The sequence below is a fragment of the Schistocerca cancellata genome, chromosome 4, assembly GCF_023864275.1.
Source record: "Schistocerca cancellata isolate TAMUIC-IGC-003103 chromosome 4, iqSchCanc2.1, whole genome shotgun sequence".
Classification (NCBI taxonomy): domain Eukaryota; kingdom Metazoa; phylum Arthropoda; class Insecta; order Orthoptera; family Acrididae; genus Schistocerca; species Schistocerca cancellata.
In genome coordinates this window covers 54,841,029-54,869,009 of record NC_064629.1, presented here as the reverse complement: position 1 = coordinate 54,869,009, position 27,981 = coordinate 54,841,029, and the positions used below count along the sequence as shown (strand labels likewise).

The window sequence follows — 27,981 nt, the reverse complement described above, 5'->3', positions numbered from 1 at the left end:
CTTGAAATTGTATGTCACAAGCTTATATGTACTTCATTAATTATTTCTTGGAATGCAACAGAAACGTTTATCTTTTTGCCAAGCCAATAGTGTTTGTCTAATATATTTATAGTAAATTACTCTATTGTAAGATACTAGAAAGAGTAGGTTCCTTCTTTAAGAACTCCCAGAGGTAGATTTCAACAACAGAATGAGAGAAAAGGTGCATATAGTATGTACTTTCTTTGGTAAGAGAACTTTATTGAAAATAAACAAAATTATATAATGTGCATAGATAAAGAGTCTCATTGAATTACTTTTGTGAGTTCCTCATGAACTACCTTCTTTCACAAGTGACTTCTATCAGCACTTACAGGAAACATTCTCTGAACATGGCCTCATATTGACTGTTGTCACCAAGAAACTGACTTGCTCAGTTTCATCAGAGTATAATAATTTTACTATGTGTGATAAAAGTTACCTAACTCATATAGGTATTCTACAAAATATCCTGTAATTTTCCATTTGGAGAGTGAAAGAAAACATGCAGAAAAAAGCAAATAGTGAAGAAATATTATCACCTCCATGACAATAATTTAAGTCTCTAATAAAAACTCCTGAGTGCTGAGTTGAGAAAATGAGGCAGCTTACCACTATTGAAAGATAAAATGTAGCCTTAGGCCTATATACATTTTATAGTAATAACTTCATAAATTTATAGTCTTCAGTTACGCAATTATATTGTATAAACAGGTATTTGTTTGAAAGTGGCAAAAGGAAAAGTCATTAACTCTTAGATAAAAATATGCTATATTTTTAATCATTTATCAACAACAAACACATTAGGGTTGTTCAAATGTCACAGGTGTATCTGTTGTTACAAGCAATACTCATTCGTGAAACAAAAGGCAAAAGATTTTCTTGTGCAAAGTATGTGTACATTTTTAGTAATTTGATAGTAACATAAGAACATATGCTGGCTAACATTAAGTTGGCTTAAAATTTTACGTGTATGGTAAGTATTCAGTGCTTTGCACTAGAGGCTGTTTCTCACTAGGGATGAATAAACATTCTGAATGAAACCAGCGTATTCTGCATGCACACACAGTAATAAAAGTGGCAGTAATTAGTGACATTCAATGTAACAGCTATAGTGCATGGAATGAAAATGAAATCTCATGTGATTTAACAAAGTGTTTGACTCATCTGTCAGTGAATTATCATTGAAAACAACAGAATTATTTCATGAACCAATAAGTGAAACATGTTGCACAATAAATTCTTGCATGTGAATTCATATTAGAGTAGAAAAATGTAGCCTTAAACAAATCAGGGACTGTATACAATCATTACTTTGAGTAAAATTGTCCTACGATTTAAGGATCTAGTTAGGATAAGATAGCATTTTAAAATGTGCAGTGATATGCATTTACAAAGACCACTTACAGTGTGATACAATCATTTTTAAGTAAAATATTTGACAGTTACATTGCAGTCTTATTTGTTATGCACTCTGAAAGGAAAATGAAACAGAATTTACAGTTTTTTCCAAAGTTTTTCACTTAACTTTGATTCAGATGTAATAATCAGCATTACATGTTAAATATAGCATTCATCTGTTGTAGGATAAGTTGTTGTTTAATATATAATAATATTCTATATTTGTTATTAGAATATGTTGCTGAGATGAGCATCATGAATGATAAGATATAAATCTGAAATATGATCTAAATTTGTTTTATTGTTTCAGGATAACTCAACTATAGTTGTTCCTTAACACATAACAATGTTCTGTGTTGGCTATTAGAATGACTTATTCTAAACAGAATGATTAATAATAATATTATATAAAAAGTAAAATATGATATAGATTTGTCTAATATTTGAACAGGTGCTTCACAGCTTCTTATCTGAGGGTTGTTCAAAATTACAATAAATATTTCTTCAGTTCACAAATCTATGAGATACACTGTCAATTTGAGATTGAAGTTGGTAGGATTGTCATTCAGTAGTTATGCACCCTGAATACTAAATTTTCTTCTGTATTTGGAGGAATGTACCAAATACTGTCTCAAGTAGGACCAGTTTTATATAATCATAAATGCACCAAAGCTTCAGTACCTGTCATGAGCAAATACTAAGTTTGAGGTGCTATTTTGGTCTCTACCATTACTGCTGCTGCTGGAAGAACTCTGCTCTCTTTCAGTATCTCTGTTTTGCCTGAAAATACATGAGATGCATCATTACACAGGTGGATGTATGCATATATAATCTAATGAAGACATTTCTGAAACTGACAAGGGATACTCCCCATTAGTGGTAAGATGGCTCAATGGATATCCCATTAAAAACTGAACACAGATCAAGCACGAAAACAGGAAGAAGGTGTTCTAGGGGGGAAAATAAAGAAAAGAGAAAAAAAAACAGTGAATAGTTGAAGGACAAGAAGTGCAATATTCAGCAACCTATAACAGTAATGATGAGGTGATTAAGTGGTCATAGTGTTGAACTGCCATGTGGGCAAGCTATGTTCAAATATCACTAGTGGTATTTTTTTTTCTCTGTTTTCAAATTTGTGTCTGTGTTATGGTGTAATGTCCATTTGCACCAATGAGATATAAGGAAGGGCCCTATAATTACAGTTGATTCTGCACAACCACTCTATTTGCAATTTAAAGGAAGTGGCTTGTGAATGGGAACTACAAAAGTTTGATGAGAAGGTGACAAGTCAACTGAATCCTCCACCAGAAAACACATCTGATATGTCATACACACCATTAGTGACAGTACATGTGTCATATGATAGGAATCTCTTACTGACACATCTAATTTGTACACCTGGTAAGTGAGTGAGATATGCATCATGGTCCAATTTAGGCATATGTACAAATCTGAATGTGATCACTCTCAAGGAAATGATGAAAACATAATAGTTTGTTACATAGCCTGGTACAAATGAACATAACAATTTCACAATCACACAGCTTCTCTGTGCTCTGTCAAAACACATGCTTTTAACATTTTTGGAGTTGCATTCTGTTTTTTTAAGTTTTGACTCTTGAATTTCTTTGTTATATCATAATTCACACCCAGCTATTTGTTGTTTTCATTTTTGTGAGATGTCTATGTGGTATCTCGCATGTTCTCACTATTCATAATGTTTACTTGTAATGGTAACGTATTCTTACCATGTGGCTTATATTCTGTAACCAGAGTATGACAACTGCCAAGACTACAGAAAGAGAACAAACATTTCAATGACCAGTCAGACAGATCGTACTATTGTGCAAAAAAATAAAAAATAAAAATAAAAGACATGAGAGAGATTTGAACACAGGTCACCCGCATGGCAGTCCAACATCGTGACTACCTTTTCAAAATGGTTCAAATGGCTCTGAGCAATATGGGACTTAACATCTGAGGTCATCAGTCCCCTAGGACTTAGAACTACTTAAACCTAACTAACCTAAGGACATCACACACATCCATGCCCGAGGCAGGATTCGAACCTGCGACCGTAGCAGCGGCGCGGTTCCTGAGTGCAGCGCCTAGAACCGCTCGGCCACCACGGCCGGCGACTACCTTTTATTTGTTCATCATTGTTCATTGTATTTGATGATAGTGGACGTCACACGTCATCCATTGAAGTTCATTGTTGATCCCTTCACTCAGTTTTTTTATTACAGAGACCAGCGAGCTCTCTGACCAAATACGCTGAGCTACCGTGCTGGCTTAAAAAATGTTCAAATGTGTGTGAATTCCTAGGGGACCAAACTACTGAGGTCATCAGTCCCTAGATTTACACACTACTTAAACTAACTTAAATTAACTTATGCTAAGAACAACACACACACCCATGCCCAAGGGAGGACTCAAACCTCCGGCAGGAGGGGTCACACAATCCATGACATGGTACCTCTAACCATGTGGCCACTCCGCGCAGCACTTAATCACCACACTTCTGCTGTTATAGATTGCTCTATATTGCACTTCTTGTCCTTCCACCACTCACTTTTCTATTTTGCTGTATTCACAGTTCAGTACACCTTTTTGCTGTTGTAATGCTAGGTCTGTGTTCAGTTTGTGATAGACAATCCACTGAGTCATCTTACCACTAAATCTGAGGGGATGTGATGGGGAGTTTTCCTTGTCAGTATTGCATGACATCAGTAGTTTATTGTGAACTCAACTTCAGAACCCAGTTAAAATGTTTAGATGGCCATGAAACATAGATGATAATGACTTAATAAACTTTTGTAATCATTCACTCACTGTGTTTATTAGAGTTTTCTGTGCATTGAAGTCATTTAGTAAATTTCGTGTCTTAGTTTTCAACTGACATTTCTTATTGTTTCTAGTGAAATATTTTAGTAAAATTTTCATTCAGTGCTTTAACTTTGCTTAGTGTTCCAGTGGCTGTTTGAATTTTTTGGTTTTAGCTAATAATTTTGCTAAGTTTTGTTGGTATTGGTATTAGCTGTGGTGTAGTAGTATTAATATGAGTAGTTGCTTTCTTAGTAGGCAGAGAATTTCGAGACCATGATTGCTAGTTCTTAAATAGTTCTACTGGTGGAACTGAACTTTGGTAACTTAGACCTATGGTTTTTTTTTAGTAACTGTAAAATTTTACCGTGAATGAGAAGTGTGGGCTCTGTCATAGGTTTGTGAGTAGTGGATTATGGTGGGATTTGTTCAAAGTATTTTCATTGGGGGGGGAATGCAGTGGGGAAGCCAGTGGGCATTTTAGTGAGATCCTTTCCTGGGAATGCAGATTCTGTAGTAGAAATAAGTTGACAGAGGAGCAGGAGCGTAAGATCTGTGCCCTTCAGATGTAGTTGCAATGCGCAAAGGAGGAACTAAATAGGTTGAGGAGGGTGAAGGGTGGTGGGGAACGGCAACTGGCAGTTGGCAAGTTGGCAGCTAGGAGGAGGTGGTATTCAGACAGTTTTACTTTACGTACATGCAATAGATATGACCAATTGTCAGAGTTGAGTGGAAAGGAGCCTCGTGTAGCTGTAGATGTAGGGAAGATGCAGCAGTCCTTAGCAATTAGGAGGCCTAGGTTAGTTGTAAAGTCTAGCAGAAAGAAGGTTCTGCTGCTAGGTTGTTCCCAAAGTAGAGGTGTGGGCCAGCAGTTGCAGGAAGTGTTGGGGAGTGAGTACCAGGTCACCAGCATTGTGAAGCCTAGTGCAGTGTTGGCTCAGGTGACTGACAGCATAGGGGAGTTGTGTAAGAATTTTATGAAGGAGGATCAGGTAGTGATAGTGGGCGGAGCAGGGAACAGTCTTGATAGGGACGGGGAATATGATGTAGGTGGTGACCTGGTTAAGATAGCTACTCAAACTGGTGGCACTAATGTTTCAGGTCATGATCGGTCTTACCTTAATGCAGCTGTTAGGCACGTTAACGGGGAGCTGGGGAGGGTGCTGAGGGCAGAGGGCATGGGTTACATCTCAGTGGTGCCAGTTGGGTCTATCAGTAGATCAGGTTTCACTAGGCATGGCCCGCACCTCAATAGGTATGGGAAGGGGAGGCTGGCTAAGATTATAGGTGACAGTGTAGTTGGTGGTAGTGGTGGTGGTGGTGGTGTCACTCATGGAAAAATTCCTGTAGTAGTTGGTGTTAGAGCTGCACCTTTTTTAGATTGAAGTCAGCTGACAGGTATACCTGCTTAAAGGAAATCCCTCTAACTAAGGGCTCACCTTCCATGGATGTAATGTTTCCAAGTAGAGAAGGAATTAGCATATTTCATCAATATATAAGAGGTATTAAAGATAAAGTTAGTGAACTGCTTATAGATGTTGACTCTGAAATTATTGGTATATCAGAACATCACTTAAATAAGTTGACAATTCAGAGGCTTCCTTTACCAGGCTACAGATTAGCTGGGTGTTTCTCAAGGAGTTCCTTGCGGGGTGGGTAAGTGGCTATGTACGTAAAAAACAGTATTCCATTTGAGTCCATAGACATATCATGACACAGCACTGAACAGACATTTGAGTGTTGTGCAGCAGTAGTTGAATTTAGTGAAACTAAACTTCTAATTGTTGTTGTTTATAGGTCCCCTAACTCTGACTTCAGACCATTTCTGCTCAAGCTAGAGAGGGTTCTTGATTCACTTTGTAGGAAGTACCAGAAACTAGTTATATGTGGTGACTTCAATATAAATTTTGTATATGATGGTGCAAGAAAAAGGATATTGGTAGATATCCTAAATTCATATGATCTGATGCAGACTATTTTTTTTCCAACTAGCATGCAGGGGAACAGTAGCACAGCCATAGACAATATTTTTATTCATTATTCATTACTAGATGGGCATTCTGTTAGTAAAAGTGTGAATGGCCTTTCAGACCATGATTCACAAATTTTAACACTAAAAGGCTTTTGTACTCAAACCAATGTCATATTTAATTAAAAATGATGTAGGAAAGTTAATCCAACAGCAATAGAGAGTTTTTTAAACCTTGTCAAGGAACTGGAGTTGCAGGATGTTTATAGTGCCAATAACATAGATGATAAATACAATGCTTTCCTTAACACGTTTCTCATGCTCTTTGAGAGTTGCTTTCCATCAGAACATTCTAAATGGGGTACTAGCAGTAATGGGCAGTCCAGGTGGCTGACTAGTGGGATAAGGATATCATGTAGAACAAAGTGGGAATTATATCAAAATGTTAGAAGTAGTCACAATCAAGCTACAGTATCCCATTTCAAACAGTATTGTAAGGTACTTAAAAATGTTATTAGGAAGGCAAAGAGTATGTGATATACAAATAGAATAGCTAATTCACAGGATAAAATTAAAACCATATGGTCAGTTGTGAAGGAAGTGTCTGGTCGGCAGCACAAGGTCGATGATATAAAGTCAGTTCACAGCAAAAATATTTCTGTTACTGATAAATCAGATATATGTACAGTATTTAAGAATCATTTTCTGGGCATTGCTGGTGAATTAAATAAAAATTTAGTTTCTACAGGAAATCATATAACTTTCTTGGAAAATGCCTTTCTGAGACTGATGTCTGAAATACTCCTCTGTGATACAGACAAGATGGAGATTGAGTCAATAATTAAATCACTGAAGACTAAGGACTCTCTTGGTTATGATGGGGTGTCTAGCAGAATATTAAAGTACTGTGCTGCATATGTTAGCCCTGTATTTAGCCATATTTGTAATTTTTCCTTTAGGAATGGTCAATTTCCTGAGCGATTAAAGTACTCAGTAGCAAAGCCACTTTATAAAAGGGAGAAAGGGATAATTTAGATAATTTTAGACATATTTCCATGCCATCAGTGTTTGCAAAAGTTATTGAAAAGGCTGTGTATGTAAGGATAATTGATCATTTTATATCACGTGATTTGCTATGAAATGTATAGTTCAGCTTTAGAAGCCATTTAACAACTGAAAATGCTATAGTCTCTTTTCTCTGTGAGGTACTGGATGCGCTAAACAAAAGGTTTCGAATGCTTGGCATATTTTTTGATTTAACTAAGGCATTTGATTGTGATGATCACAAAATATTGCTCCAGAAGTTGGGTCATTACGGAATATGTGAAGTAGCTCTCAATTGGTTGACCTCTTACTTCAGCAAAAGGCAGCAAAAGGTCATTACTCGCAATGTTGATAATGGCTGTGATGTGGGGTTTGATTGGGGTACTGCCAAGTGGGGGGTGCCCTAGGGATCAGTGTTGGGGCCACTCCTGTTCCTTATTTATATAAATGGTATGCCCTCTAGTATTATGGGTAACTCTCAACTTTGCTTATTTTCATTCACTGATGTCATATGGTATTTGCTTGGTAGTAAAGGATGTGGTGTGCAACATTGGCTCAGTTTCAAGTAGTGCAGTACATGACCAAAGTTCATTTCTTGTAGAAAATAAACCAATGCTAAATCACAGTAAGACTCAGTTTTTACAATTTCTAACACACAATTCAACAAAACCTGACGTTTTAATTTCACAGAATGGGCATATGATTAGTGAAACCAAACAGTTCAAATTTCTATGTGTTGAGATAGATAGTAAGCTGTCGTGGACAGCCCATGTTCAGGATCTTGTTCGAAGACTTAATACTGCCATTTTTACTATTCGAACGGTATCAGATGTCAGTGATAGTTCAACACGAAAATTAGTCTACTTTGCTTATCTTCATTCACTGATGTCATATGGTATTATATTTTGAGGTAACTCTTCCCATTCTAAAAGGATATTTTTGGCTCAGAAACTAGTGGCTCCGTCAATAAGTGGTGTGAGTTCACGAACCTCTTGTTGACCTCTGTTCATGAACCTGGGTATTTTGACATTGGCATCTCAATATGTATATACCTTATTGTCATTTCTTGTTACCAGTATTAGTTTATTCCCAAGAATAAGCAGCTTTCACTCAGTTAATACTAGGCAGAAATCAAACCTGTATTTGGATCGGACTTCCTTAACTCTTGTGCAAAAAGGTGTGCAGTATACTGCTGCATCCATTTTCAATAAGCTGCCACTCGAATTCAAAAATCTTAGCAGTAATCCACGCACTTTCAAATCGAAACTGAAGAGTTTCCTCATGGGTCACTCCTTCTATTCTGTCGAGGAGTTCCTTGAAAAATTAAGCTGATTATTATTGTATTGCTGTTAGCGTTTGCTTAAACTTATGAACTGACTTTTTTCAGGTTCATGAACGTTTATTTTTATCTGTTATTACTTCTATGTTGTAATTTCATGTACTGACACTTTCCATGATCTTGGAGATTTGCTCTTCAATTTGGTCCTATGGAACTTGACGTGTAAATAAAATAATAATAATAATAATAATAATAATAATGATTGTGATGACTGGAAACTGTTCATAAAAAAGACAAGACACTGAATAAAATGCTTAACATTATTAAAACATTTAGTAATGGCATTTGCATGCTAGTTGGGACTTACAAATGTTTGAAACTGAGTATGGTTATAGGGAAAATTGTGAAGACAAAGCATATTCACGAACATGATGGGACTAGTATTAAAGGTCTAGAAGATGGGGTGAACTAAAAGTATTTTGATATAGAGAAACATAATGAAAATGCTACAAGAGAATAAACATGTTGCTAAGAACTGAACTCAACTCCAAGAAAAAAGTTATAACTACAGGTTCCCACAAAGTTCCTGTAACTGAATATAGCATTGGTCTCATAGAACAGACCCAAAAAGACATTTTATCTAGAAATATTGAGACATGAAAGCTGCATACCATGTATGGCATAATTCAGCCAACAAATTACACTGACCAACTATACATGACATATAAGGCAGAAGGGTGAGATCTGAGACAAATAGAGGCAGCTTACCATAATTCCACAGCTGGATTTATCAACTGTTTGACCCAGCATGTGAGTGATCTGTTAATGCATCAAATAATATAGTCTGGGATTGCAAATGGACATGATTCAGAAGTTACAGATTATAGAAGAAATAGGAATAAGACTTTCTCAGACAGTGTTGTTGTCAATGCGCTAAACAGGTTTGATCTGTTGTCACAGTTGGAAACTGATGAGCCACAAGTCGATGGAGAAGTAGATAGGACACAAAAACTTTCAAAGAATGTTTGAGAAGTAAGAAAAAGTTGTGAAGAAGAAGAACATTTTGTTGTTAGGTTGTTGATGTGGTAGAGGTGGTCAACTGTTGCAGGATGAACTAGTGTCAGGTTGCCAGGTCACAAGTTTTTTTAAATAGTTCAAGTCTAGGTCAGATGATAGAGGATGTAGGTTCACTTTGCAAAGATCTCACAAAGGAAGACACCGTGGTAACAGTGGGTGGGGTGGGCAACAGCATAGATAGGGAATGTAATTAGTCAGTTCAGGGTGACCTTATAAAGTTAGCTTCAGCAACGAGACATATTGGTGTTGGGATTGTATCTGTTCTGAGGCACTATGACAGGCCTCATTTAAACTCTTCATCTACATCTACATCATACTCCACAAGCCACATAATGGTGTGTGGCGGAGGGTACTTTCGGTACGGTACCATCTGATCTCTCCGACCCTGTTCCACTTGCGAATAGTGCGTGGGAAGAATGCTTGTCGGTAAATCTCTGTATTGGCTCTAATTTCTCGAATTTTCTCCTCGAGGCCAATACACGAGATGTATGTGGGGGTAAGTAATATATAGTCTGAGTCCTCCTGAAAAGTGCTGTCCCAAAATTTCAATAGTAAATCTGCCAGTGGAGTTTGTTTAGCATCTCCGTAACGCTCTCTCGCCAGCCAAACGATCCCATGACAAAATGTGCCGCTCTTCATTGGATCTTCTTCATCTCCTTTATCAGTCCTATTTGATAGGAATCCTGAGTCTGGTGTCTGCTTTTCCCACTATCTATTTTGTATGGTCATTCCACTTAAGGTCGCTCTGGATGTTTATGCTTAGATATTTTACGGCAGACGCTGTCCCCAGCTGTTTGTCATCAATAGGGCAGCTGCACAGTAGTGGATTTCTTTTCCTGTGTATGCGCAATATGTTACGTTTATTTACGTTCAGGGTCAACTGCCAGAGTCTGCACCATTCATCAATTCTCTGAAGGTTGTTCTGCAAATTCTTACTATTTTCTGGCGTTACTAATTTGGTGTAAACAACTGCATCATCTGTGAATAGCCTTAAAGAGCACCTGACGCTGAACAGTAACTTTCCTATCAAACGTCCATCTGGAACTCTGGATATTATCTTTACATCTGACGATTTAGTTACGTTAAGAGTGACTTGTCGAATTCTATCTGCAAGAAAGTCTCGAATCCAGTCGCAGGTCTGCTACGATACTCCGTAAGCTCTTATTTTTTTTACTAAATGGCAATGTGGGATGGTGTCAAATGCCTTACTGAAATCAAGGAACACAGCATCAATCTGAGCTCCGTTGTCCACTGCGCTGTGGATCTCATGGAGGACCTGAGTGAGGTTAGTTTCGCTGGATCTCTGTTTGCGGAATTCATGTTGATTTTTATAGAGGAGCTGTTCATTTTCCAAGAACGTCGTAATTCTTGAACATGAAACATGTTCCATAATTCTACAACAGATTGACGTCAACGATATAGGTCTATAATTGTGTGGATCTGTCTTATGGCATTTGTTAAAAACGGGAATGACCTGCGCTTTTTTGCAGTCATTAGGTTCCTTTCATTGCTCAAGTAATCCATGATAAATTACTGTTAGAAGGGAGCAAGTTCTTTCACATAATCTTTATAGAATCTCATAGGTATCTCATCTGGTCCTAAAGTCTTCCCACTACTAAGCGATTGTACCTGATTTTCAATTCCGCAATCGGTTATCTCAATATCTGCCATTTCGATGTTCACACAACGATTGAAAGGAGGGGCAGTGTTTACAATCTTCCGCAATGAAACAACTTTGGAAGACCGAATTCAGTGTTTTGGCCTTCTCTCTGTTATTTTACGTTTCAGTGCCGGTGTGGTCGCTGAGAGAATGAATACATGATTTTTACCCACTTACTGATTTTACATACAACCAAAATCTCTTAGGATTTTTACTCAAGTCGGTTGACAACATCATACTTTCCAAATCACTAAATGCTTCTCTCATTGCTCCCCTTACACTCTTTTTTGCTTCGTTCAGCTTTTGTTTGTCAGCTAGGTTTTTACTTCTCTTGAATCTGAGATGAAGGTCTCTTTGTTTACGTAGTGATTTTAAAACATGGTGGATGTTTCCCCATCCCTTAAAAGCTTACTCAGAACATATTTGTCTAGGGAATATTCGTCCTCATCACCGACTATTTGATGCTGACTGCTGAGATATTCTGAAATTTGTATGATGTCACCCTTGCTGAGCAAATATGTCTTCCTACCTTCCTTAACTATCCTTGTAGGACCCGTCGTCGTAGATGCTGTCACAGCCTTATGATCACGGATACCTTCCTCTACATTAACTGATTCAATATCTTCAGGTCTGTTTGTTACCAGGAGGTCTAAGGCATTACCCTCACAAGTTGGTTATCTAACTATCTTCTCAAGGTAATTTTCGGACAAGACATCCAGAACAATGTCACATGATTCCCTGTCTCTGGCACCAGTTTTGATGGCATAACACTCCCAATCTACACCTGGCAAGATGAAGTCATCCCCTATTACAGTGGCATGACCAGTAAAATTACTAATGATATTCTGCAAGCTCTGTCTGAAGCATTCAACAGCTATAGATCCTGACCCAAGTGGTCTATAAAAGCATCCGATCACCATTTTTGACCGTTCTTTGATACTCAATTTCAGCCAGATTAATTCACATTCAGAATCCGTGATAACCTCGCTAGATTTTATCGAATTTTTTACTTCAATAAACACACCGCCATCATTGGCGACTAACCTATCCTTACAATAAACATTCCATTCTGAACTTAGGATTTCGTTGTCATTGACGTCTGGCTCCAACCAGCTTTCTGTTCCCAATACTATCTGTGCATTATAACCTTCAATAAGCAAATACGAATTCTAGGTTCTTTCCTTGGATGCTCCTGCCTACTAAAATCATATTAATCTTTTCTGTCTCTGATCTGCCAGGACCCAGATTCTCTGAGGTCGCTGTGGCTGATTTAACAGGCAAATCGTGTTTATTCCCAAGGGAGGGGTCCTCTAACCTAAAAAAGTCACATGTGCATGCCACATGTACTCCACTACCCTAGTAGCCACTTCCTGCGTGTAGTGCACACGTGACCTATTAAGGGGAACCCTACAATTCTGCACCTGATAGCAGAGGTCGAGAAACTCACATCTGATACCGTCACAGAGCCATCTGAGCCTCTGGCTTAGAACTTCTACTCTGCTCCAAACCAGAGGACTATGATCAGCCATGGGTACAATGCTACAAATAGACAGCTGAGCCTGCACTCCACATGTGTTGCTAGTTGCCTTCACCAAATCGGCCAGCCATCGAAAGGAGCTGAGGGTGGCCTCAGAACCCGAGCAGCAGGTGTCATTTGTGTCGACACGTGCCACTACGTGCAACCGGTTGCACCCAGTGCGCTTGATAGCAACGTGCAGGGCCTCTTCCACATCACAGATGATACCTCCTGGCAAAAATACCGAATGCACACTGGAATTCTTTCCCACCTTGCATGCTATCTCCCTGAGGGGCTCCATCACCCGCCTAACATTGGAGCTACCAATGACTAGCATACCCACCCTCTGTACTTGTCCAGATTGGACAGGAAAATCGACTGCTGGCATCACAGGACACGCATCGCGTGCTGCGTCAGAGTTATCATCAACACTGGGAAGCACCTCGTACCTGTTGCTAAGATGTAGGGCGCCAGCTGCACGGCTTGCTCCCTCTTTTGCCTTCCGCCGAGTGACACACGAACCCACCACTGTCTGCCACCCACACTGGAGGGAGGACGGACTGGTCACATGTTGCGTATCAGAAATCGCAGTGACATCCAGAGAACCAGGGGATTCCAGTGGCACAGGTCTCGTCACTGGTGCCCCGATGTCACCGCAACTTCGAGCATTAGCTAGAAACTTGTCGATGGTAGACAATGCAGCTTCCAGGTGTTTACAGACAGTGGCCAAAATTCCCTCGTGTCTGCTCACAACAAGCACAGTCCCTAGCGATATTGTATTGTGTATAAAATAGATATATGGTCTAAATGGCACTACTGTGTTTGAAAATATACCAAAGGAGAATAAAATAACACTAAAAGTTGGTGTGCAGATTTCTCACTGAACTCTGAGACCGCAAGCTATTAACCAGAAATAAATTTCTCTACACGGAAAATTTATACTAGGAAGCCGCCCTACACAAGGATATTAACAAGACTTAAGCAAAAACAAAAACAAAAACTATGATTAATTTTCCAACCACTAGTGTACACAGTAAAATACACATATACAGTTCACTTCACCAAAAAAAAAAAAAAATGGCTAAATTAATTTACAGTTTATCACCCAGGTGCTGCTGCTGCTCTGCTGCATATCCTCTCGGCTTGGTGGCTGCCGCTACACTGGATAGGACACTTAATTTAGAGATGGAACGGCTGCTTTGATCAGGTATGGGGCCTCATGTCAGTGTGGATCCTGTTGACTCTGTCAGCAGTTGGAACTATTCTAGGTATGGCATTCACCTCAACGGGAAAGGGAACAGAAAACTGACTGGACTAATAATAGCAAATAACTTGGGGGGGGGGGGGGGGGGGGCGGGGGGCACTATCACAAGTGGTAAAGTACCATTGGTTACAAGTGACAGAACAGCAATTTTTACCGTAGGGAGGGCAGAAACAAAAGATGTTCAGAGAAAGGTGAAAATGACATTCACATAGGTAAAACAGGCAGTGAGACAGAAAATTTTAATGTAGACAATTAATGTAGAGAGTATGATTGAAACTAGAGATATTCAAAAGTCGACAGAAGAATTAGGTTCATCCAGTTTTAATTCAGCCAGTACACAAAATCAGTTTTCCATATTGGATCAGAATGTCTGAGGACTAAGGGGTAAGCTTAATGAGCTGCTTGTCTGTGTTGAAGAATTAGAGTTGAGCAAACCAGTTGCTTCTCTGAACATCATGTGACCACTAGTATAGATATGATAAATGTTACAGGTTTCAAGTTACCTTCTTCCTTCTGTAAAATGAATATGGAGAAAGAAACTTTTGAATATTGATAGTAATAAATTTTGCTCGTAGCAGCACTTAGAAGATTGTGCAGCAGAAGTAGTATTTCATAATAAATTCTTTATAATAGTAAGTATATACAGAGCACCTTCAGGAAACTTTAACCTCTTCATAAAAAAACTGGAAGCTCTGTTGTCCCATCTCTCAGTTGCTAGTGATGGATTCATCAGTGAACAATTATTGCAATCAGTAACACTGTCATTCAATTTAATGCCTTCTGTGAAATTTGCAACTAGGGTATGTAAATGCTCTGAGACAGCTATTAATAATATCTTTGTAGACAAATCTAGGAAAAAAATTCATACCACAAAACCAATAGTAAATGGGCTATCTGATAATCACATGCAGCATCTTGTGTTAAATGTTGAAACTTGTCAGGATATAAAAAAGTCTATTAGATCTGAGTACAGGAAGGTAATAAATCAGTCAAAAACTGATAATTTTAGGAGATTGCTCAAGGACATGAAGTGGATAGATGTTAACAATTCTTCTGACTAAAATGGAAAATGCAAATCATTCATTAATAAAGGTACTTCCTCTTTTGAAAATTGTTTTTCCCTAAAAGTAGTGCAAATCAAATACAAGTCTAAAAATAAACCATGGATTACACAGGAAATAAAGATATCATGTGGAACAAAAAGATTGTATCTAATATCTAGGAACAGCTGTAATGTTAACGTTGTAATGCATTACAAAGACTACTGCAAAATATTGAAGCAAGTAATCTAGGAATTGTAGCAGCTTTATTATGAGAAAAAGATAATTATGAGATAATTATATCAGGCAACAAAATAAAGTTTGTATGGGATATAATGAAGACAGAGACAGGTGGGGACAAAAAGGAAGGGGAACAGATAGCTCTAAAAGTAAATTAGACATTGTTAACATGTGCATGCAGTGCTTCAAACCTCTTACACAAGTACTTTGTTTCTGTTCCTGACAGGTTGGGGTTATCAGGCTTCATAAACAGTGCAATGGAGTGTCTGAGGCCAGTATTACAAATAACTTTAGTAAAATGGAAATGACACCCACATCTCCCAAAGGAGAGCATCCATCATAAAATCTAAGTATTCTAGGGGATGTGATGACATACAAATTAATCAAAGAGTGCTCATGTGAGTTGAGTTCTATCTTAAGTTATTTGTCTAATCAATCTTTTATAAGCAGAACATTTCCAGACTGGCTAAAAGATGCTGATGTTAAACCTCTTTACAAGAAGGAGGATAAAGAGATATCATGCAACAGTTGACCAATTTCATTTTTTCTGGCCTTTTCAAAAGTATTTGAAAAGATTCTGTTCAAACATCTCTTCAAGCATCTGACTGAAAATAATAAATTGTCCAAGTCACAGTTTGGGTTTGTTAAGGATTATGATATAGAGAAAGCTATTTACTGATACAGTTAGAGCATACATAATTCATTAGACAACAGAATAGAGGCTACTGGCATTTTCTGTAACCTGTCAACAGCCTTGGACTGTGTGACTCACAACATTCACTTAACTAAATTAGATATTGTGGTGTCACTGGCAGTGTTGTGAGATGGTTTGAGTCTTATCTAACTAACAGGGAATGAAAGGTGTCATTGTGAATACCTGTGCAGTAAGCAGTCAGTCTTCATCTGATTGGGAATTAACTACATGCTGTGTTCCTCAAAGTTCCATCTTGGGTCCATTGCTTTTTCTTGTGCACATTAGTGACCTCTCATCTGTTACAGTGTCATATTCTAATTTTGTTTTGATTGCAGATGTTACAAACACTGTCATAAATAGAAAGTCAAGTCAGACTTAGAAAGGGCTGGTAATCAAATTTTCATTGGTGTCAATAGAAGGTTTTAAGTTAATTCACTGTCATTAAAATTTGAAAAGACCTACTATATGCAGTTCAGGACCTGTAAGATATTTCCTTCGAGCATGTGTATAACATATGATGACACACAGATCGAAAAGGTTGACAGTGTTAAATTTCTGGGATTACAACTCAATAATAAATTCAGTCGGGAAGTGCATACCTCAGAATTGCTGAAGCACCTTAAAAGTCTGTATTTGCAGTGCAAATTATGTCAGATGTAGGAGATATAAATATAAAAAAACTTGTATACTTTACTTGCTTTCATTCTATTATGTCATATAGGATTATATTCTTGGGTAACCCATGAGAATGAGCCAAAGATTTTAGTGTGGAAAAGTGTGTAATAAGAATCATTTGTGGTGCCAGAACATCATGTAGAAACCACATTCTCGAAACATCCCCCAGGCTGTGGCTAAGCCATGTCTCTGCAATATCCTTTCTTTCAGGAGTGCTAGTCCTGCAAGGTTTGCAGGAGAGCTTCTGTAAAGTTTGGAAGGTAGGAGATGAGGTATTTGCAGAAGTAAAGCTGTGAGGACGGGGCGTGAGTCATGCTTGGGTAGCTCAGTTGGTACAGCACTTGCCTGCAAAAGGCAAAGGTCCCGAGTTCGAGTCTCGGTCCGGCACACAGTTTTAATCTACCAGGAAGTTTCATATCAGCGCACACTCTGCTGCAGAGTGAAAATCTCATTCTGCAAACATCCCCCAGGCTGTGGCTAAGCCATGTCTCAGCAATATCCTTTCTTTCAGGAGTGCTAGTCCTGCAAGGTTCGCAGGAGAGCTTCTGTAAAGTGTGGAAGGTTGGAGATGAGGTACTGGTGGAAGTAAAGCTGTGAGGATGTGGCGTGAGTCGTGCTTGGGTAGCTCAGTTGGTAGAGCACTTGCCCACGAAAGGCAAAGGTCCCGAGTTTGAGTCTCGGTCTGGCACACAGTTTTAATCTGCCAGGAAGTTTCATATCAGTGCACACTCTGCTGCAGAGTGAAAATCTCCTTCTATGTAGAAACCTCTTCAAAGGACTGTGTGTTCTAACAACTGCTTCTCAGTATATTTATCCCTTAATGAAATTTGTTGCAAGTAACATATCTCTGTTCTCAACTAATAGCTCAATACACAGGATCAATGCTAGCAATAAGAACAATCTACATGAATACATAAAATCACTTACCTTGGTCTAAAATGGGGTCCATATATTCAGGAACACAAGTATTCAATAAATTGCCAGCAACCATTAAAAAGTTGGTTTCAGATACAGCACAGTTTAAAAAGAGTTTGAAAGACTTTTTGATAGACAACTCCTCCTACTCTATAAATGAATATCTTAACAGGGACTGTTACACCAGCTTAAGTAAAAATGTCTGTTAGATTTCAGTTTTGACAGCAGTTTGTCACAACTGTCAAGATTATGCGTTTTGTGTATCATAAATTCATTAAAAGTGCATAACTGTGTTTCATTCTGACAGTTTACTATAATATATTCACCCATTTTGATGATCTCCTGACAAATGATCAGGGTAGTGAGTATTATATTCAAATTCTGTATGTTTTTTATGTTATACTTTCTGACATGTTCCATACCCACAGGAATCATCTCATTATTGGGTCTATGAAACAGGAAACTGAATCTAATCTAATCTGATCTAACTGACTCACTTCTATGAAGTACAATCAAAATGAAAACCCAGAGTCAACTAAAACAAGTGTGGAGAAAGCAGTACGCACTGGTCAGTACCTAAATCACTTTGGGAACATAGATATTAACTGAGAGCAGACACATATGGGATTGAAAAGAGCAAGACTGGTACTGTGAACAAAAAGAACTACACAAATGTTGTCATGAAAACCACTCAATGTGGACTTTGTGGAATGTACTCTGAGTTTAAGGTCCATCAATTTCAGGCTGTTCTATCTTGGCAAAGAATGAATACCTCACAAATGACAATAAGTTGTGCTCATACCTTCATTGTCAAATATGCAGAGCTCTAAGAGTAGCAGTTTCTCCAGGAGAGGGGGGGGGGGGGGGGGGGACTCCAAAACAGTAAGTTACAAATATCTTCCCATGCTGAGACCATTGCATAACAAGAGTAGCATATTATCAGAAGAGATTACATGTTCTGAGTTTCTTGCAGATGTAGTCCTGGTATGGTATGGTTAGCAGGAGTATCACAGTATGGGAGTGAAATGACACAGTGTTTCGACATGTACTCCAAGGCTAAAGTATACAGTACAATACAATTCTTGTGGACAAAATGTCTAAAACACACAGCTTCACTGTAAAGTTCTTGTGGTATTGGACCAAACGCAATATTGTGTCCAGCCATGGTGAAATGGTGCCAACAATTTTTCCAAGGCAGTACAGACATGAGTGATGCTGATCAGGCAGGAAAGCCATTGACACTGATCACAGACAACAATGCCCTGGCAATTAAGAAACTGATTTTCAGCAATTGAAAATGGTAACATAATGGTTCTAGAACTGCTCTGTGACCAAGGACTGGATTTCTGTCATCAAGAAATAGAACAATTGGTAGAATGTTCCAGTCATTGTTTACAGAGGCTTCATGATTATCAGATGGAGTCAAGTATATTGTGAATATCCCATTTACCTTTAATAGAATTCTATGTATGAAGTTCAAGCTTCAAAATTCTGAGTGCTGCAAAATCTAAGGATATCAATATTCCTATATATGCATCCCTTCAAAATATAAGAGGCAATTCCTGCCCTCCACATACCTGACCCAGATTCCTATTTCAGTGGTCAAATAATGTTCTGAAACATGTATTGTAACTATAGGATTTGTGGCTACATTGGAAGTTCATTGACTTTATTTTTTCATCTCTACGTATTGTTTGAGCCAGCGACCTTGCAGCAATGGTAACATCAGTTCCCATCAGATCACAGAAGTTAAGCACTTTCAGGCTTGGACAGCACTCGGATGGATGACCATCTGAGCTGCCAAGTGCTGTCGGCAAGTGGGTTGCACTCAGCCCTTGTGAGGCTACTTGACTGAGAAGCAGTGGCTCTGACCATGAAAACTGACAATGGCCAGGAGAGCCAAGTGCTGTGCACATTCCCCTCAGTGTCTGCATCCACTGATGCCTACGAGCTGAGGATGGCGTGGTGGTCGGTTGTTACTGTCGGATCTTCCGACAGGCCTATTCCGACAGAGAATATAATGTCCCAACTGATTGATTCACTCACTGACTCATCACCACTCAGTCCAAACCATTAAGGACATAAACTTCAAATTTAAGAAGGGATTTTTAGAAATTCCACCCCTAAAGGTGTGATATAGGGGAGGAAAGGTTTTTTTGAGAATATGTCATTATTAAGCCAATTTTGAAGCTAGACGTACGAAACTTGGTATTTGTTTTCTTAGTCAGAAATAAAGAAATATGTGTTTCAGCATTTTTAGAAATGTAATCGTTATGGGACTGAAATAGTTGGTGAATTTGTTTTTTGGCAATAAATCATTGTTACAGAACTACTAAAGTGTTTTAAACTATATCCACGGAAATTAGTATTTGACTTATCAGTTACAAATAAAAAAAATACATGTTTTGGTGTTTTTCTAAATTCAGCTCACAAGGAGGTGAAATAGGGAATGAAATATTTTATGAAATATCTTATTATGAAAGCATTTTTAAAGCTAAATAAATCTATAACAATTCGAATTTGGTTTCTTGGTTGTAAAAAGAAGTGTTTTTGGAAAGTAAGGCCCTATGGGGGTGAGAGGTAAATGTTTTAAGAAAATATTTCATTTTGAAAATATTTTTGAAGCTAAATCTATGAAAACTGGTATTTGGATTCTTGGTTAAAAATGAAAAAAATATATGTTTCACTATTTTGGGGTGATATAGTGCCAGACTGTTTCACTGATCCAACATCACCCAGCTCAAACTGCTAAGCATAGAAACTTGACATTAGGGGAGGGTGTGGATCATATACTGTAGGCATCATTTAAAATTTGTTTTAAAATTTTTGTTATATTAAAAAAACTAAAACTAAATTTATGAAAATTGGTAAATCACTTCTAGATTAGTTATGAAGAAATATGTGTTAGGGGACAAAATTTTCTATGGAAATATCACCACAAGCATGCAAAAGGCATGATTAACAAAAACCTTAGACTCCAGCTACCAGAATCACATTTTGGTCAGAAATATTTTCAGAAAAGACCATGTTTCCATCACTTTAATTAGCATTAAAAGCTTAGAAGTTGTTGCAATTTGTGGACAACATAAAAATTTGATTAAAGAAAAAAAAAAAAAAGAAATATGTGCCACTGTACAGTCTACATGAGTTTTGGTCACAAAAGTTTTTGTTACTTTGCTTTTAATACCAACAGCATACAATCTACATTTATCATGAGAAAAGATGCTGTCCTCACACTAGAGACTACCAGAATACTCTTATAAATAACAGTATTTCCCTTTCTATTTTCATGTGTTACCGAGATGTAAGCAATGAGTCACAAAATTCCATCTGCCAAAAACATATACAACAATGAAAGACATGTTTGACCCCATAACTGATAGAAGTATTTGATTAAACTCCAGGTTGCTCCAGCTTGATCCAACTGACAGAGATGTTCAACAAGAACCTATTACAGTTCCTCAAACACTAAAAATTCTCAACATTTGTACGGTTTGTTGCTGAAGCAATCTTTACTATGTCTTGCCAACAAGAACCTATTACAGTTCATCAAACACTAAAAAATTCTCAACATTTGTATGATTTCTTGCTGAAGCAATCTTTACTATGTCTTGCCCTGACCCATGTCCATTCTGTTTCTTGCCCCATCCACTATCACCATATGATTTTCCTTCTCAAAATATCTGCACAAAGAACCCCCATCCTCTATCACTTGTACAAAACTTGCATTTGGTTTGAAGAAATTGCTAACTTGTTACTTGTTTCTTAAATCTTCTTGCAGCTATTACTCCACATCCTTTCCATGACTACTACAACAGTTGGACTTTACTCTCTCTGAAGTGATCATTTGCATATTAAATGCCTGTTGTGCCTTGGCTGCATCTGCATTTGGTGCTGACTCTTGCTTATCTAACACATATAACAGGGCAAACTGTCAGTAACTGTTCTCTTTGTGTGACATTAGCACTTCCCAGTTTCTACTTCTCTCACATTAACCTTTTCAATTCCTTGCTATCAGTGTCAAACTCCTCCTTAAGGGCCATGATTTTTCTCTCATGTTCAACTATTGTTTTTTTCTCATGCACAGACATTGCAATACCACAGAAGATGCTCATTCAAATCACCGTTTCCCACAAAACTGCTTTATGTCCAATGAAACCATCTATTACAGTAACTGCAATGCAGGCCAGAACTAACTTTCATATGGCAGTTCAAACACTTCACAACACTGGAATCTGTATCGACTAATACAACTAAATTATTATACACTACAGTCAACACTTGAGCCATATCATACACTGCAGGTGCAGTTATTAAATAACATGACAGATAAAATGTAGTTATATGGAAATTTTTCAACTGTAGTCAGCAAAAATTAGAGCATTAAGCACACAGTGAAAAATTCAGAAGAAAATACTTAAAAAAAAATACTGATCAGAAAACTAAATTACGATCACAGAACTGTCTGCCCCAGTAGCTGAGTGGTCAGCGTGACGGACTGTCAATCCTAAGGGCCCGGGTTCGATTCCCGGCTGGGTCGGAGATTTTCTCCGCTCAGGGACTGGGTGTTGTGTTGTCCTAATCATCATCATTTCATCACCATTGATGCGCAAGTCGCCAAAATGGCATCAAATTGAAAGACTTGCACCAGGTGGGCAGTCTACCCGACGGGAGGCCCTCGTCACATGCCATATATATATATATATATATATATATATATATATATATATATATATATATATATATATATATATATATATATATATATAATAGAGGGAAACATTCCACGTGGGAAAAATATATTTAAAAAGAAAGATGATGAGACTTACCCAACAAAAGCGCTGGCAGGTCGATAGACACACAAATAAACACAAACATACACACAAAACTCTAGCTTTCGCAACCAATGGTTGCCTCGTCAGGAAAGAGGGAAGGAGAGGGAAAGACAAAAGGATTTGGGTTTTAAGGGAGACTCCTTACCCTCTCCCTTAAAACCCAAATCCTTTTGTCTTTCCCTCTCCTTCCCTCTTTCCTGACGAGGCAACCATTGGTTGCGAAAGCTAGAGTTTTGTGTGTATGTTTGTGTTTATTTGTGTGTCTATCGACCTGCCAGCGCTTTTGTTGGGTAAGTCTCATCATCTTTCTTTTTAAATATATATATATATATATATATATATATTAAAAACAAAGATTCCATGACTTACCAAACGGGAAAGAGCTGATAGATAGGCACAATAAAAAACACACAAACACAGCACAGAATTTCAAGCTTTCGCAACCAACAGTTGCTTCGTCAGGAAAGAGGGAAGGAGAGGGAAAGATGAAAGGATGTGGGTTTTAAGGGAGAGGGTAAGGAGTCATTCCAATCCCGGGAGGGGAAAGACTTACCTTAGGGGGAAAAAAGGACAGGTATACACTCGCACACACACACATATCCATCCACACATATACAGACATATTTAAAGGCAAATAATATGTCTGCTTGTGTCTGTGCCTATCTACCAGCGCTTTCCCGTTTGGTAAGTCATGGAATCTTTGTTTTTAATATATTTTTCCCATGTGGAATGTTTCTTTATATATATATATATATATAAAGAAAGATGATGAGACTTACCAAACAAAAGCGCTGGCAGGTCGATAGACACACAAACAAACACAAACATACACACAAAATTCAAGCTTTTGCAACATTCCTGGGGTCAGATACATCACATGATCACACTGACAGAACCACAGGCACATAGACACAGGCAACAGAGCATGCACAATGTCGGCACTAGTACAGTGTATATCCACCTTTCGCAGCAATGCAGGCTGCTATTCTCCCATGGAGACGATCGTAGAGATGCTGGATGTAGTCCTGTGGAACGGCTTGCCATGCCATTTCCTCCTGGCGCCTCAGTTGCACCAGCGTTCGTGCTGGACGTGCAGACCGCGTGAGACGACGCTTCATCCAGTCCCAAACATGCTCAATGGGGGACAGATCCGGAGATCTTGCTGGCCAGGGTAGTTGACTTACACCTTCTAGAGCACGTTGGGTGGCACGGGATACATGCGGACGTGTATTGTCCTGTTGGAACAGCAAGTTCCCTTGCCGGTCTAGGAATGGTAGAACGATGGGTTCGATGACGGTTTGGATGTACCGTGCACTATTCAGTGACCCCTCGACGATCACCAGTGGTGTACGGCCAGTGTAGGAGATCGCTCCCCACACCATGATGCCGGGTGTTGGCCCTGTGTGCCTCGGTCGTATGCAGTCCTGATTGTGGCGCTCACCTGCATGGCGCCAAACACGCATACGACCATCATTGGCACCAAGGCAGAAGCGACTCTCATCGCTGAAGACGACATGTCTCCATTCGTCCCTCCATTCACGCCTGTCGCGACACCACTGGAGGCGGGCTGCAGGATGTTGGGGCGTGAGCAGAAGACGGCCTAACGGTGTGCGGGACCGTAGCCCAGCTTCATGGAGACGGTTGCGAATGGTCCTCGCCGATACCCCAGGAGCAACAGTGTCCCTAATTTGCTGGGAAGTGGCGGTGCGGTCCCCTACGGCACTGCGTAGGATCCTACGGTCTTGGCGTGCATCCATGCGTCGCTGCGGTCCGGTCCCAGGTCGACGGGCACGTGCATCTTCCGCCGACCACTGGCGACAACATCGATGTACTGTGGAGACCTCATGCCCCACGTGTTGAGCAATTCGGCTGTACATCCACCCGGCCTCCTGCATGCCCACTATACGCCCTCGCTCAAAGTCCGTCAACTGCACATACGGTTCACGTCCACGCTGTCGCGGCATGCTACCAGTGTTAAAGACTGCGATGGAGCTCCGTATGCTACGGCAAACTGGCTGACACTGACGGCGGCGGTGCACAAATGCTGCGCAGCTAGCGCCATTCGACGGCCAACACCGCGGTTCCTGGTGTGTCCGCTGTGCCGTGCGTGTGATCATTGCTTGTACAGCCCTCTCGCAGTGTCTGGAGCAAGTATGGTGGGTCTGACACACCGGTGTCAATGTGTTCTTTTTTCCATTTCCAGGAGTGTATACAAGGGCCGTTCAGAAAGTAACCTCCGGTTGATTTAAAAAAATACACCAAGTTAAATAAAAATATTTTAATATATACATCTTACAACTACATCTTTGCACTATTTTTCTACATAGTCTCCATAGCGATTGAGGCACTTATCGTATCTCTTCACAAGCTTTGAAATTCCTTCTGCATAAAAATCACCCGCTTGTGCCTGGAGCCAGCCTGTGACCGCATCTTTGAGCTCTTAGTCGTCATCAAACCGCTGTGACCCGAGCCATTTCTTCAAATGCATGAAGAGGTGATAATCACTTGGCGCCAGGTCTGGGCTGTAAGGTGGATGGTTGATAATGTCCCACTTGAAGGACTCAATAAGGGCCGTTGTTCTGCGAGCAGAGTGAGGACGGGCGTTATCGTGCAAAAAAAACGATACCGGAAGTCAGCATACCACGGCGTTTGTTCTGTATAGCCCGTCGTAACTTTTTTATTGTTTCACAGTACACGTCTTGATTAATGGTCGTACCACGTTCCATGAATTCAACCAACAACACCCCTTTGGCATCCCAAAACACCGTTGCCATCAGTTTTCTGGCAGAAAAATCTTGCGAGGCTTTTCTTGGTTTGGTAGGCGAATTTGAATGTGCCCACATCTTTGATCGTTCTTTTGTCTCAGGGTTCACGTACTTAATCCAGGTTTCATCACCGGTCACGATTCTGTTTAACAATGGTTCTCCTTCGTCCTCATAACGTGACAGAAAGTCTAATGCAGAGGCCATTCTTTGAGTTTTGTGGTGGTCGGTAAGAATTTTGGGCACCCATCGTGCACAGAACTTACGGTAACCCAATCTTGCTGTCACTGTCTCGTACAAGAGAGTCTTAGAAATCTGTGGAAAACCAGTAGACAACTCCGACATTGAGAAACGTCGATTTTCACGAACTTTTGCATCAACTGTCTGAACGAGTTCGTCAGTCACCAATGATGGTCTACCACTCCTCTCTTCATCATGAACGTTTTCTCGTCCACTTTTAAATAAACGTACCCATTCACGGACAACTCCTTCACTCATAACTCTTGGTCCGTACACGGCACAAAGCTCACGATGAATAGCTGCTGCAGAATATCCTTTGGCTGTAAAAAACCTTATGACAGCACGCACTTCACATTTGGCGGGGTTTTCTATTGCAGCACACATTTCAAACTGCCACAAAAACTAAACTAGCGCAGGTACGACGTTCACTCGACCACGGCTTGATGCCGACTGACCTGTTGAGTGCGTGAACGCACAGATGGCGTCGCTACTCCCCCCACAACCCGCACTGTGACCGATCGGAGGTTACTTTCTGAACCGCCCTCGTATATATATATATATATAACTCATATAGACAGAATGCTAATGTACCCAGAAAGATCAAACTGTCCTCAAATATTACACATAAATATTTATAAAAACGAACTTGATTTGTGCTCATCAAGGCCTGGTACAGTCATTCATGCAAAGATGATATTCTCCTTGAAAAGCTTTAATTTTATGGAATTAACAACAGATTTGAATCACATTTGACAAAATGAACACAAAAGTGGGCTTGCATATTTTGGATAATGCCAGAAGAATACAAATTTCTATGACTGAGAAGAAATCACAAATGGAGGCCCACAGGGTTTGATTTTGGAACGTCACCTATTCTTTGTGTATGTGAATGACTTTATAGTTGACATGCACTCCACAGAGTTGATACTTTTTGCAGATGAAAAAATGTGATAAATAAACCAACTGGCCACAAACATTCTCAATAACTTTTTCAAACAATTAATAAATGAGTTTCTGTAAATAGACTAGTGCTTAATTTTGTAAAAACACAATATATTCAGCTCTGTACCACAAATAGAGTAATTTTAATGATCAGTGCAACACATAAATATGGGTTACTGAATAATGCAGAATGCTTCAAATTTTGGGTGCACATAATGATAAAAATATTGACTTGTAGTTAATCTTTCAAATACACTTGCTGATAAATCAACCCAACTTGGATGATGGGTAGTGTAGGAGGTAACAGGTGAGAGGCATAAAGAGAACATGAACAAAGAGGGACATGAAGGGAAGGGAAGGCAAGGGATATTTAAGGAAGAGACAGCTAGGAAATATAACAGAGATGTGTCAGCAATGATTTCACTTTCATTTAAATAAGGAAAGTTGTGTGACAGTGAAATAGGAGGTACGGATTTTTAGTTGGGAATGAGAGAGGAATGGGAGATTTTAGGATACAAGGAAAGTAGGAGTCAGTGGTAGGTACAGTGTTGGTGTAAATTAAAAGACAGATAAATTAATCTAGAGTTAAATGTTGGGAAGCTGGTTTGGAATGCGGGAGGAAATGGATGTGGGACATTGGGACAGGGGCTAATGATCACTGAGGCCAATGGGACTACGAGATCAAAGAATTTGTTGAAGGTACAATTCCTATTCATTAACATAAGGTAACTTGATACTGAGGGGTGGGGGGTATCCAGATGGCACAGTTTGTGAAGCATCCTTTGAAGCCAGACATGCTGTGCTGTGCCTCTACATGTGATCAGCTGTGCTCATGTTCACAGTATGACAGTGGCTATTCCTTCAGAAAGGCATTTGAATGGTTGTTAAGCTAACATATGCTGATGAGCCAAAATATTATGAACAGCCAATTAACAGTGAGTTGCTCAACATTTAGAATGCATTATAGCAGTGATTCTGTTTGGAATGGATTGGTAAGTTTCCTTAGGTATGTGACACTAGATGCTTATGCCACAGCTAATGTTATTCCCATAAATTATGGGTAAGTGATTTGTCAGCAAAGTGCTGGCACTCTACAGAGACCAACACGTATTCCATAGTGTTCATATTTTGTGAATCTGATGATGAAGACACCAACAAGAGATTATTTTCATGCTCCAGAAACCATTGTACATGATTCTGGCCATATGAATTCCCAGGTGAATGTGCCCCCAAAGCATAATACTGCCTCCATCAGTTGGTGTCTGTCTACAGTGCATGTTTTGAGTAGCTGTTCACCTGGATGGCAGTGTATCTGGACACAGCCGTCAACCTGGTGTAACACAAAATGTGATTCATCAGACATGTGACACATTTCCAGCGATCCACAAACCTGCCTCTATGATACTGTGCCTACTGCATCGTAACTGAGAGATGTTGTAGACTCAATATGGAAACACATAGGGGTCATGTGCTGCTGAACCCTATATACAACGATGTGTGCCAAACAGTGTGCTCAGAAATAATTTAGCCTGCAGCAGCTTTGTATTCAATCACCAAATCTGCCACAGACTACTGTCCATCCCATTT

General features: G+C 39.3%; 1 protein-coding gene across 2 annotated transcripts in view; it reads right to left on the bottom strand.

Annotated features, from left to right (window-relative positions):
• Positions 1 to 301: 301 nt before the first annotated feature.
• Positions 302 to 27,981, bottom strand: part of LOC126183720 (uncharacterized) — an 89,868-nt gene continuing 62,188 nt past the window's right edge. For both annotated transcript variants that reach the window (XM_049925909.1, XM_049925910.1), the window contains exon 5: positions 302 to 2,199. In XM_049925909.1, coding sequence (XP_049781866.1) covers positions 2,094 to 2,199 — 106 coding nt within the window. In that variant the 3' untranslated portion in view covers positions 302 to 2,093. The remainder of the gene's footprint in view (positions 2,200 to 27,981) is intronic.